The sequence below is a fragment of the Nerophis ophidion genome, linkage group LG07 (genome assembly GCF_033978795.1).
Source record: "Nerophis ophidion isolate RoL-2023_Sa linkage group LG07, RoL_Noph_v1.0, whole genome shotgun sequence".
NCBI classification, from domain to species: Eukaryota; Metazoa; Chordata; class Actinopteri; order Syngnathiformes; family Syngnathidae; genus Nerophis; species Nerophis ophidion.
The window spans coordinates 13,184,076-13,197,475 of record NC_084617.1 but is presented as its reverse complement, the minus strand read 5'-3'; the positions used below and the strand labels follow the sequence as shown (position 1 = coordinate 13,197,475).

The 13,400-nt window shown below is 42.4% G+C and overlaps 1 protein-coding gene across 1 annotated transcript in view; it reads left to right on the top strand.

Moving 5' to 3' along the window:
- srcin1a (SRC kinase signaling inhibitor 1a) overlaps positions 1–13,400 on the top strand; it is a 174,216-nt gene that overhangs the window by 159,353 nt on the left and 1,463 nt on the right. The window contains 2 exon segments of the mRNA XM_061905485.1: positions 3,816–3,931; positions 4,307–4,444. Coding sequence (XP_061761469.1) covers positions 3,816–3,931; positions 4,307–4,444 — 254 coding nt within the window.

The window sequence follows — 13,400 nt, the reverse complement described above, 5'->3', positions numbered from 1 at the left end:
TGCTGTGATGAGGTGACGACTTGTCCGGGGTGTATACCGCCTTCCGCCCAATTGCAGCTGAGATATGCTCCAGCGACCCCCCGCGACCCCAAAAGGGACAAGCGGTAGAAAATGGATGGATCAAACTCAATACTCAGATATTCAATCAATCAATCAATCAATGTTTATTTATATAGCCCTAAATCACAAGTGTCTCAAAGAGCTGCACAAGCCACAACGACCTCCTCGGTTCAGAGCCCACATAAGGGCAAGGAAAAACTCACAACCCAGAGGGACGTCGATGTTAAAAATATTCAAACAGGGACTAAAAAATGCTGTGAGGAGCTGGCGACTTGTCCAGGGTGTACACCGCCTTCCGCCCGATCGCAGCTGAGATAGGCTCCAGCAACCTTCCGCGACCCCAAAAGGGACAAGCGGTAAAAAATGGATTGATCAAACTCAATACTCAGATATTCAATCAATCAATCAATCAATGTTTATTTATATAGCCCTAAATCACAAGTGTCTCAAAGGGCTGCACAAGCCACAACGACCTCCTCGGTTCAGAGCCCACATAAGGGCAAGGAAAAACTCACAACCCAGAGGGACGTCGATGTTAAAAATATTCAAACAGGGACTAAAAAATGCTGTGATGAGGTGACAACTTGTCCGAGGTGTATACCGCCTTCCGCCCAATTGCAGCTGAGATATGCTCCAGCGACCCCCCCCGCGACCCCAAATGGGACAAGCGGTAGAAAATGGATGGATCAAACTCAATACTCAGATATTCAATCAATCAATCAATCAATCAATGTTTATTTATATAGCCCTAAATCACAAGTGTCTCAAAGGGCTGCACAAGCCACAACGACCTCCTCGGTTCAGAGCCCACATAAGGGCAAGGAAAAACTCACAACCCAGAGGGACGTCGATGTTAAAAATATTCAAACAGGGACTAAAAAATGCTGTGAGGAGCTGGCGACTTGTCCAGGGTGTACACTGCCTTCTGCCCGATTGCAGCTCAGATATGCTCCAGCTACCCCCCGCGACCCCAAAAGGGACAAGCGGTAGAAAATGGATGGATCAAACTCAATATTCAGATATTCAATCAATCAATCATTTATCCATCCATCCATTTCCTACCGCTTATTCCCTTTGGGGTCGCGGGGGGCGCTGGTGCAGATGACAGATGACAGCCAAATGGACTTTGCGGTTTTATTTTCAATGAAACAATAGAAAATACGCACTCATATAGTAGTACAGTTGGCACAGTACAGTAAACGGACAGTTAATATTAAAGGGGAACATTATCACCAGACCTATGTAAGCGTCAATATATACCTTGATAGTGCAGAAAAAAGACCATATATTGTTTTAACCGATTTCCGAACTCTAAATGGGTGAATTTTGGCGAATTAAACGCCTTTCTGTTTATCGCGCTGGAGGCGATGACGTCAGAACGTAACGTCGCCGAGGTAACACACCCGCCATTTTCATTCTCAACACATTACAAACACCGGGTCTCAGCTCTGTTATTTTCCGTTTTTTCGACTATTTTTTGGAACCTTGGAGACATCATGCCTCGTCGGTGTGTTGTCGGAGGGTGTAACAACACTAACAGGGAGGGATTCAAGTTGCACCACTGGCCCGAAGATGGCAAAGTGTCTGCCGCCAGACCCCCTTAAATGTGCTGGAGTGTCTCCACATTTGACCGGCGATGCTAAGACAGACATGGCACAGAGATGTATGGATAACCTGCAGATGCATTTGCAACGATAGTCAACGAAATCACAAAGGTGAGTTTTGTTGATGTTGACTGCCAGCTAATCGATGCTAACATGCTATTTACCGGCGGTGTTAAAGCAGACATGGCACAGAGATGTATGGATAACCTGCAGATGCATTTGCAACTATATTACGTTTCCTTTCACCCACATTTAATGCGAAAAAAACACTTACCAATCGACGTATTTAAGTTGCTCCAGTGTCAAAAAATGCGAAAGTCCTGATCGTTTGGTCCGCACTTTTTTACCGGCGATGCTAATGCAGCTATTCGGCCATACTGTGGCTATGAATAGCGTCAATAGCTATTTGCTCAATAGCTTCAGTTTCTTCTTCAATATTTTCATACTTCAACCATCTGTTGCAATACATGCGTAATCCGTTGAATCGCTTAAGTCGCTGAAATCCGAGTTTGAATCCGAGCTAATGTCGCTATATCTTGCTGTGGTATTCCCATTGTTTGTTTACATTGGCAGCACTGTATGACGTCACAGGGAAATGGATAGTTGTTTCGAAGATAGCGAAAATAAGGCACTTTAAAGCTTTATTTAGGGATATTCCGGGACCGGTAAAGTTTTGAAAAAAATTTCAAAAAATACAAGCCACTGGGAACTGATTTTTATTGTTTTTAACCCTTTTGAAATTGTGATAATGTTCCCCTTTAAAACATTTAACATGTGACATTTCAAACTATTTTGAACAGAAATAGTTCATGCACATTCAAATAAATTATTCAAAATTACAATTTAAAAAAAAATGACTAGGAGCCGGGCTGTGTATATATATATATATATATATATATATATATATATATATGTGTGTGTATATGTAGGTGTGGGAAAAATCACAAGACTACTTCATCCCTACAGAACTGTATGTATGTATGTATATATATATATATATATATATATATATATATATATATATATATATATATATATATATATATATATATATATATTACATACATATGTATGTGTGGCTTCACGGTGGAGGAGGGGTTAGTGCGTCTGCCTCACAATACGAAGCTCCTGCAGTCCTGGGTTCAAATCCAGGCTCGGGATCTTTCTGTGTGGAGTTTGCATGTTCTCCCCGTGAATGCGTGGGTTCCCTCCGGGTACTCCGGCTTCCTCCCACTTCCAAAGACATGCACCTGGGGATAGGTTGATTGGCAACACTAAATTGGCCCAAGTCTGTGAATGTGAGTGTGAATGTTGTCTGTCTATCTGTGTTGGCCCTGTGATGAGGTGGCGACTTGTCCAGGGTGTACCCCGCCTTCCGCCCGATTTTTAGCTGAGATAGGCGCCAGCGCCCCCCGCAACCCCACAAGGGAATAAGCAGTAGAAAATGGATGGATGGATATATATATGTGTGTATATGTAGGTGTGGGAAAAATCATAAGACTCCTTCATCTCTACAGAACTGTTTCATGCCCTCATGAAACAGTTCTGTAGAGATGAAGTAGTCTTGTGATTTTTCCCACACCTACATATTGCGCTCTACCACGGTATCGAGCACTATTCTCTGGATAATCCAATCAAGACATATATATATATATATATATATATATATATATATATACAAACATTTGTAACAATATTTTTTTTTCTCAATATATTTTTCAACATATTGAGAAAAAAGGTCTCTTTTTTTTCTATCAAGAAAAGTGCACTTATTACTGAGAATATACTTATTTTAAGGTATTTTGGGGTTCAACGAGGTTAGCTAATTTTACATGTTTTGGAAAGTCTTGAGCAGCCACATTTTCTTGTTCTAATGGCAGATAATTTTCCTTAGTTCAAATAAAATACCCCTCATTTTTGTATTTTTTTGTTTTGTTTTTGAACACTGACTTTTTGCAGTGTATGCACCAAAAGTTCAGCAAAAAAGGAGCATTAATATGTCATCTAATAAGACCGTATTCTTGCTGCAGCATTTATACCGAACGTATGCATAATGTCGATGTATTTTCTCCCCGCTCACATTGAGTCGCCGCCAACACTGGAATATGAGCAAGCGTCATGAGACGGGCTACCACTTGTGACATGTGACAGTTCAGCAGCAACACTCTGCCTGCCCGCTGTCAGCGGAGAGTGTGGCGTGCGACTCTCGGGCCTTTTTTAACGGCGAGGCGGGCACGGGTCCCGCCGAGAATCTCATGCACGACGTGGTCTTTCGTCATGGCGGCGCTCGTCCTTGCATCACTGCTACGTGATGATTTGCAAGTGCACGCATGTTATTTCTCATTGTGTTAAGCGAGGGTTGAAGTTCATCTCGTATTAACTTCTGCTGCTTTGATGGAGCTGCGAGCGACAAGAGAGCGCGCATGATGAGAGATGGTGTAACTCAGCGGGAAACATCATTAGGAACACAAGCGCCTTAATCCTGTGCAGCGGCCAACTTTGATACATCTTCCTTGTTCTCCTCTTTTGTCACGTTTTGCACTCCTAAAAGCTCCGAACCCGCCTCGTCGGGAGTCCCGGGAGATGCAGCCGATGCTAAAACTAAACTAATAAAAGTCTCCCTCTTTCTTCTGTTCCACTAGGGAGGAAATGGCCTGGCCCCCGGCAAGGTCCCGCCCCCCACGGCCACCAAGCTGAAGCACCTGCAGCACAACAGCATGGACAAATACAAGAGCGGCAAGAGGGAGGACTTCCTGAAGAGCCAAGGCCAGCATCAGCAGGTAAGCTCCTTCGCGGTCGTGCTCGCTGCTGCTCTGGTGCATGCTCCTTCTTTCCTAACCATATCCACTTTGATCCACAACACCTGAACTATCAATATTATTGATATCATTACTACAAACCCCGTTTCCATATGAGTTGGGGAATTGTGTTAGATGTAAATATAAACGGAATACAATGATTTGCAAATCCTTTTCAACCCATATTCAATTGAATGCACTACAAAGACAAGATATTTGATGTTCAAACTCATAAAAAAATGTTGGTTTTTTGCAAATAATAACTTTGAATTTGATGCCAGCAACACGTGCCAAAGTAGTTGGGAAAGGGCATGTTCAACACTGTGTTACATCACCTTCTTTTAACAACACTCAATAAACGTTTGGGAACTGAGGAAACTAATTGTTGAAGCTTTGAAAGTGGAATTCTTTCTCGTTCCTGTTTCATGTAGAGCAGGGGTCACCAACCTTTTTGAAACCAAGAGCTACTTTTTGGGTACTGATTAAAGCAAAGGGCAACCGGTTTGATACACACTTTAAAAAATTGCCAGAAATAGCAAATTTGCTCAATTGACCTTTAATTAATAAATCTACACACACATATATGTGTGTGTGTGTGTATATATATATATATATATATATATATATATTAATGGGTATTTCTGTCTGTCATCCCGTCATACATTTTTTTTCCTTTTACAGAAGGTTTTTTGTAGAGAATAAATGATGAAAAAAAACACTTAATTGAACGGTTTAAAAGAAGAGAAAACAGGGAAAAAATGAAAATTAAATTAAAGATTCAGCAACATAGATGTCCAGAATACTGTGTAACTATGCGATTAAAGCAGACGACTTTTAGCCGCTAGTGATGCAGCGCTAATATTTCCTGACAGTCCGTGACGTCACGCGCCCGCGTAATCATTCCACGTCGTTTTCAACAAGAAACTCGCGGGAAATTTAAAATTGCAATTTAGTAAACTAAAAAGGCCGTATTGGCATGTGTTGCAATGTTAATATTTCATCATTGATATATAAACTATCAGACTGCGTGGTCGGTAGTAGTGGGTTTCAGTAGGCCTTTAACGTTCGCTAATATTGAGGGGAGCCCTATTAGTTACAGTAAATATTGTATTGGTTTTAAAAATAAGAAAATATGAAAAAGGCTCTCGCATTTTTAAATTTTTCAGTGCGCGGTCCTCAGTAGACAAAGTTTAATGCCCTGGTTTAGGGCAATGCCATACAACGCGTTATGTTAAAAATAAATCACAACTTGTTTATTTCTCAATCGATTTGTACGCGGTTTACTTTATTGTCAACATTAAAACTTGCTATTAATGACATTTTTTTTTTTGTAAAAATAAATTTCACCAATGAAATATTATTCCCAGTGCTCTTGTTTCAACCTTGTGGCATATTTTTAATGACCTGCCATTCTTTCCTTCTTTTATGTATGGTGTACAAGTAACGGAATGCCCTGTTGGCCCTAAAAATGGTGCTTGTCATGTGGTCGTGTCAGGTTCAAACACTGATGACATCTATTAAACAGAAGAGAAGCAAGGAATCATGCAGAGACAGAGTTCAATTTGGCTCAATGAGGAGACACGTGTTTTGGGCTGTATTCTAGTTACAGATCCAAACTATGTTCTAAAAGTCCAGCCCACATGCTTCCTCTGTTTATTTGGGAGGTCTCTGTTTCCATCACCGAAGCTGTCACTGAAGGAAGGGGGTTTTGTCGACAACTCCAGGTAGACACAATATATGATTTTACAAAAATGCAAATGTGTTGACGCTGGTGATATAGCCTTGTCTCTGCTCTGTCTGTGTCATGCCGGTGTTCGGCCTTGGCAGTCAGCAGGCCGTTCCTTTACACAAACACTGATACTAGACTGGCTTGCAATCTTTTGGATTGCCAGCTATGCACAGACAAAGAAAAATACCACTTCAGCACAATTGACACCAATTATAGCAACAGCCCCTAGGAATAAAAGTTGTGTGATAATATATACATAGTTGTTGTAACATTTCCCTCCTGTTTATCACATAACTTCCCCAGAATCTTGTTATACCCAACTAGTAGACTAGAAGGCACACTGCGTCTGTATCATATTTGTCCATCTGCAGACTTAAGGATGAATTTTGTCCATTCAAAGTAAAAAAAAACAAAAAAAAATTAATTATGTAATCTGGAACATCGTGTCTTGTTGTCTAACGTTCTTAAGTGAGGATCTCAAGTCGGGGATCTTGATTAGCTCTTGAAGTCCGCCCTACCGCCTTCTTGATGTCTTGATGATAAGATGAGGCGCATTAATCAACGCTTGTTTTTTTGCCTGGTCACAGCTCGGCGGCTTTGATTATACTGGCAGAAAATTGTGCTCATTAATTACTAGTCATGTAAATGTCTTTCTTTTGTGGTTTTGACACCAAATATCCCAGTGATGCAAACTTGTAACATGTAATATTTATATTGAAACTACTGGAATTACATAATACATTATATTTATCATCGTGTGTAGTAGCAAGTGTACTCGCAAAGGACCTGTTGCCGTAGTCAAATAGTGGAGATGGGATTTATGGCTTTTTAAGGGAGACATTTTTTTCAAAGAGCCTTTCAAAAGACTGGTGCGTTATTATAGTAATTTTGTTTTTATCGAGGAAAAAAATCCCGAGTATCAGTTATACAATAAGATACGCAAAACCAAAAAAACAGTTAAGTTGGCATGTTGTGTAAATCGTAAATAAAAAACAGAATACAGTGGTTTGCAAATCCTTATCAACCTATATTGTTTGAGATTGTTTGTTTGTTTGATATATTTTATTTCAAATATGCAAAAAGGACAAGAGCAAACCTCATCCAATACAGTGCTATATACAGCCTTAACAGCCATTGTAAAAAAAATTAAAACAATGGAGAATAAAAACAGAAAAAAAATTACGAAATGAGCAATGAATTTAATTTTTTATTTATTTATTTTTTTTACATATTTGAAAAGGAGTGAGAAGAAGTTTACATGTATTTAATCCCACCCCTTTTCTTTAAAACTTAAGCTACAACTACCTGTTCACTCTATATACAAACTTAATGAACTTGTATATGCATACATTTTAAATATATACATACATATGGACACTACATACATGCCTAGCCACACCATTACCACTAGTGATCATGGAAATGGCATCATGCCACAGCAGCAACACCATTGCCTCAATGTGCAGCCCCACCCTCTTCTGTAACACAAACAACCCAATATCAAACCCCTTCTTCATCTCTGTACCTCTGGAATACCATGTACCTGTACTTCTATTTAATTATTATTATTATTAATAATCTATATTCAATTGAATCGACTGCAAAGACAAGATACTTAATGTTCGAACTGGACAACTTTATTTTTTGCAAATATTAGCTAATTTGGAATTTGATGCCTGCAACATGTTTCAAAAAAGCTGGAACAAGTGGCACAAAAGACTGAGAAAGTTGAGAAATACTCATCAAAAACTTATTTGGAACATCTGTTAAGCGCAAGTTAGAACTCTACTATGCAACGCCAAAGTCATTTATCAACAACACCCAGAAACGCCACCGGCTTCGCTGGACCCGAGCTCATCAAAATGGAAAAGTGTTCTGTGGTCTGACTAGTTTACATTTTAAATTGATTTTGGAAACTGTGGACGTCTTGCCCTCTGGAACAAAGAGGAAAAGAACCATCCAGATTGTTATAGGCGCAAAGTTCAAAAGCCAGCATCTGTGATGGTATGGGGGTGTATTAGTGCCCAAGGCATGGGTAACTTACACATCTGTGATGGCACTATTAATGCTGAAAGGTACACACAGGTTTGGGAGCAACATATGTTGCAATCCAAGCAACGTTATTATGGACGCCCCTGCTTATTTCAGCAAGACAATGTTCCAACTTCACTGGTTTTGGGTTGTGTAGATCAGCATAAGTGACTTTACACAAATATTACTCTATTTTTGGGAATTATTCTGAAATATTCTCTTTAATTCTTATTTTCTTCATTGTGTTTTCAATGTGGACATTCCATAAGGTGATGCCATATGTCCATGCTATGGAAGTGACATCACTTATATGAATTTTCCCTCACCTAAAACGATGTGTCGCATTTTAACAATATGGGAAAAAATACACAAATGATAAGTAAGAATTAAGTGCATTAATGCAGTGTTCTTGGCTCTCCAAGTACCACCACATTTAGTAATAATAAAATACAGGAGCGTAGTTGGCCCAAGTATTAATCAAAAACAATTTTATTTCAACAAGTATATTTAATATTTTTGGCCACTATAAAACTACAAACAATCTGAACAGTAACACTGTTTTTGAATATTGGATAATAAAACACTGTACTTGAATTGATTATCCCCCATACCAGTAGTAGGACATGTTCCACAGTTTGAGAATCACTGCAGTAATGAATATCAACAGTGTAAATAAAACTACAATAAAAATTAGAACAGAATAAAAAATTGACTATAGAATTGTACTGCCAGACCAGCCCTAGTACCCTCCCTAAAGAGGCGTTTGGGTGGCATCCTGACCAGATGCCCGAACCACCTCATTTGGCTCCTCTCGATATGGAGGAGCAGCTTTAATTTGAGCTCCTCCCGGATGGCAGAGCTTCTCACCCTATCTCTAAGGGAGAGAGACCCGCCACCCAACGGAGGAAACCCGTGATCTTGTCCTTTCGGTCATAACCCAAAGCTCATGACCATAAGTAAGGATGGGAATGTAGATCGACCTGTAAATTGAGAGCTTTGCCTTCCGGCTCAGCTCTTTCATCACCACAACGGATCGATACAGCGTCCACGTTACAGAAGACGCCGCACCGATCCGCCTGTTGATCTCATGATCCACTCTTCCCTCCCTCGTGAACAAGACTCCGAGGTACTTGAACTCCACCACATGGGGCAAGATTTCTTCCCCAACTCGGAGATGGCACTCCACCCTTTTCCAGGCGAGATCCATGGACTCGGACTTGGATGTGCTGATTCTCATTCCAGTCGCTTCACACTCGTCTGCGAACCGATCCAGTGAGAGCTGAAGATCCTGGCCAGATGAAGCCATCAGTACCACATCATTTGCAAAAACCAGAGATCTAATCCTGCCGCCACCATAACCGGATCCCCTCAACTCCCTGACTGCGCCCAGAAATTCTGTCCATAAGTTATGAACAGAATCGGTTACAAAGTGCAGCCTTGGCGGAGTCCAACCCTCATAGGCTTTTTAACGCAGGTGGGCACTTAGCTTAAAGTGTGAGTTGGTGTCACGCCGAAATAAAAAGGGATTATTTCGCTTGAAGACATTGAAGCTAGTCTTAGGGAGCTGACTCGCAACAAGCGTAGTAAACATGTACGACAGTATAATCGCACCATTAGCTACGCGAACATAGTTGTAAACGTTGGCTCCAATGACACTAGGATGAGAGTCAGACTACAAAGAGCGTACATAGCTAGGACTTGTAATCTCGCTAGAAAGATGTCTCGCCATCGAGTACTTGTCTCTGGGCCCCTGCCTGCGAGAGGCAATGATGAGCGGTTTAGCAGATTAGTCTCGCTTAACAAGTGGCTGGCTAGTTTTTGTAGAGAACATGGACTAACGGTTATCGATAATTGATTACAGAAGACGCCGCACCGATCTGCCTGTCGATCTCACGATCCACTCTTCCCTCAGTCGTGAACAAGACTCCGAGGTACTCGAACTCCTCCACACAGGGCTAGATTTCTTCCCCAACCCGGAAATGGCACTCCACCCCTTTCCGGGCGAGATCCATGGACTCGGACTTGGAGGTGCTTCATACTGGGCTGCGAACCGATCCAGTGAGAGCTGAAGATCCTGGCCAGATGAAGCCAGTCTCGCTTAACAAGTAGCTGGCTAGTTTTTGTAGAGAACATGGACTAACGGTTATTGATAATTGATTACAGAATACGCCGCACCGATCCACCTTTTGATCTCACGATCCACTCTTCCCTCACTCTTGAACAAGACTCCGAGGTACCTGAACTCCTACGCTAGATTTCTTCCCCAACCCGGAAATGGCACTCCACCTTTTTCCGGGCAAGATCCATGGACTCGGACTTCCATGGACTACTCATCTTGGTCGCTTCACACTCGGCTGCGAACCGATCCAGTGAGAGCTGAAGATCCTGGCCAGATGAAGCCATCAGTACCACATCATTTGCAAAAACCAGAGATCTAATCCTGCCGCCACCATAACCGGATCTCCTCAACGCCCTGACTGCGCCTAGAAATTCTGTCCATAAAAGTTATGAACAGAATCGGTGACAAAGTGCAGCCTTGGCGGAGTCCAACCCTCATAGGCTTTTTAACGCAGGTGGGCACTTAGCTTAAAGTGTGAGTTGGTGTCACGCCGAAATAAAAAGGGATTCATTTCGCTTTCCTATGAGACAAGTGCAGACATCCACTCGGTGGCGGCTGCAAATTGCAGGAAGGCGGAAGGAAGGAAGAAAGCTGGCGCATCAAGGAGAAGAAATGTGTCTTGATGGCGAGCTTTGCCTTTTCGTCGTGATCACAGACTCGAGTGACAGCGCTGGGATTTCCAGCCAATCCCGTTCTGAAGTCTTTTGTCTTTCCGTAATTCCAAATGTGCCCCGATGTTTAAATCTCTATACCTTTTTTTCGCCAATTATACTGACAAGCTTAATTCTCCATTTAAAGGCAGAAAACTCTTCTTTTGGCTTTTATTTGACGCGCTTCAGTGGTTTCATTTCCTCCCTGCCACAGGCCTGACTCTTGCATTCACGTTTACAAGAATCGAACGGACTTGACTGGGCAATTTGTGGTGCCAGTTTGCGGTCTTCACACTTTTAAGTTGACTCTCGTGACAAAAAGCTGGACTCCATGTCGTTTTATATTTACTGTGGTGCATACAAACATCTCACCGTGGACAAAACTGCACCCTGCAACACCTTTTTGGTCCACTCATGTAGAACTAATCCCTGTAATCCTGTAATACAACTCTTGTATACCGCCGCAAAAAAGTTCCCTCCGTCAAGAGTCTCAATTAAACTCTTGTGAATGTTATGGAAGTTAAAAATGTATGCATAGTAAAAAATAAAAAAAAAACAGCTATTTTAAAGTCTATATTTTGTTTCAAAAATGATATTTTGGATCTGGATGATGAAACTTTGCATGCTTTGTATGTACAGTCACGTTAGGAACAGTACATTAAAAATATGTCATTTTTATCTCTCAAACTAGATTAAATTACTGCAGATTACTTTTTAAACTCCATCCATCCATCCATCTTCTTCCGCTTATCCGAGGTCGGGTCGCGGGGGCAGCAGCCTAAGCAGGGAAGCCCAGACTTCCCTTTCCCCAGCCACTTCGTCCAGCTCTTCCCGGGGGATCCCGAGGCGTTCCCAGGCCAGCCGGGAGACATAGTCTTCCCAACGTGTCCTGGGTCTTCCCCGTGGCCTCCTACCGGTTGGACGTGCCCTAAACACCTCCCTCGGGAGGCGTTCGGGTGGCATCCTGACCAGATGCCCGAACCACCTCATCTGGCTCCTCTCGATGTGGAGGAGCAGCGGCTTTACGTTGAGTTCCTCCCGGATGGCAGAGCTCCTCACCCTATCTCTAAGGGAGAGCCCCGCCACACGGCGGAGGAAACACATTTCGGCCGCTTGTACCCGTGATCTTATCCTTTCGGTCATGACCCAAAGATCATGACCATAGGTGAGGATGGGAACGTAGATCGACCGGTAAATTGAGAGCTTTGCCTTCCGGCTCAGCTCCTTCTTCACCACAACGGATCGGTACAACGTCCGCATTACTGAAGACGCCGCACCGATCCGCCTGTCGATCTCACGATCCACTCTTCCCCCACTCGTGAACAAGACTCCTAGGTACTTGAACTCCTCCACTTGGGGCAGGGTCTCCTCCTCAACCCAGAGATGGCACTCCACCCTTTTCCGAGAGAGAACCATGGACTCGGACTTGGAGGTGCTGATTCTCATTCCGGCCGCTTCACACTCGGCTGCGAACCGATCCAGTGAGAGCTGAAGATCCTGGCCAGATGAAGCCAACAGGACCACATCGTCTGCAAAAAGCAGAGACCTAATCCCGCGGCCACCAAACCGGAACCCCACAACGCCTTGACTGCGCCTAGAAATTCTGTCCATAAAAGTTATGAACAGAATCGGTGACAAAGGGCAACCTTGGCGGAGTCCAACCCTCACTGGAAACGTGTCCGACTTTTTAAACTAATAATAAAAAATATAAAAGTATTGTATACCGTATTTCCCTGAATCCAGCGCTTACCAAAGGCATGCGGTAAATTTAGGCCTGCGTTTATAAATTTGAGTGTGATGTAAGGATAATAATAATAATAATAATAATGGATTAGATTTATATCGCGCTTTTCTATTGTTAGATACTCAAAACGCTCACAGAGAAGTGGAAACCCATCATTCATTCACACCTGGTGGTGGTAAGCTACATCAGTAGCCACAGCTGCCCTGGGGTAGACTGACGGAAGCGTGGCTGCCAGTTTGCGCCTACGGCCCTTCCGACCACCACCAATCATTCATTCACCAGTGTGAGCGGCAGCGGGGACAAGGGTGAAGTGTCCTGGCCAAGGACACAACGGCAGCGATTTGGATGTCAATAGGTGGGAAGCGAACCTGCAACTCTCAGGTTTCTGGCACGGCCGCTCTACCCACTACGCCATGCCCATCATGAAAAGCACATTTAATAAAAAAAAATTATGGTCTTACCTTTACTTATAACTAAAGTCCAAGCACAGTTCTTTCTGATCAAAAGCATCGATAACTTGTTTATGGAAGTCTTCCTTATCTTTCTTCAGTTTTAAAAGTCTCTCTTTCTTGATGGAGATCTTCCTTCTTCGATTGAAAGTCCAGTTTAGAAAACGGTTTTATTTCTATGTCCTAAATTCAGGCTGTTTATTTATATGTCATTAT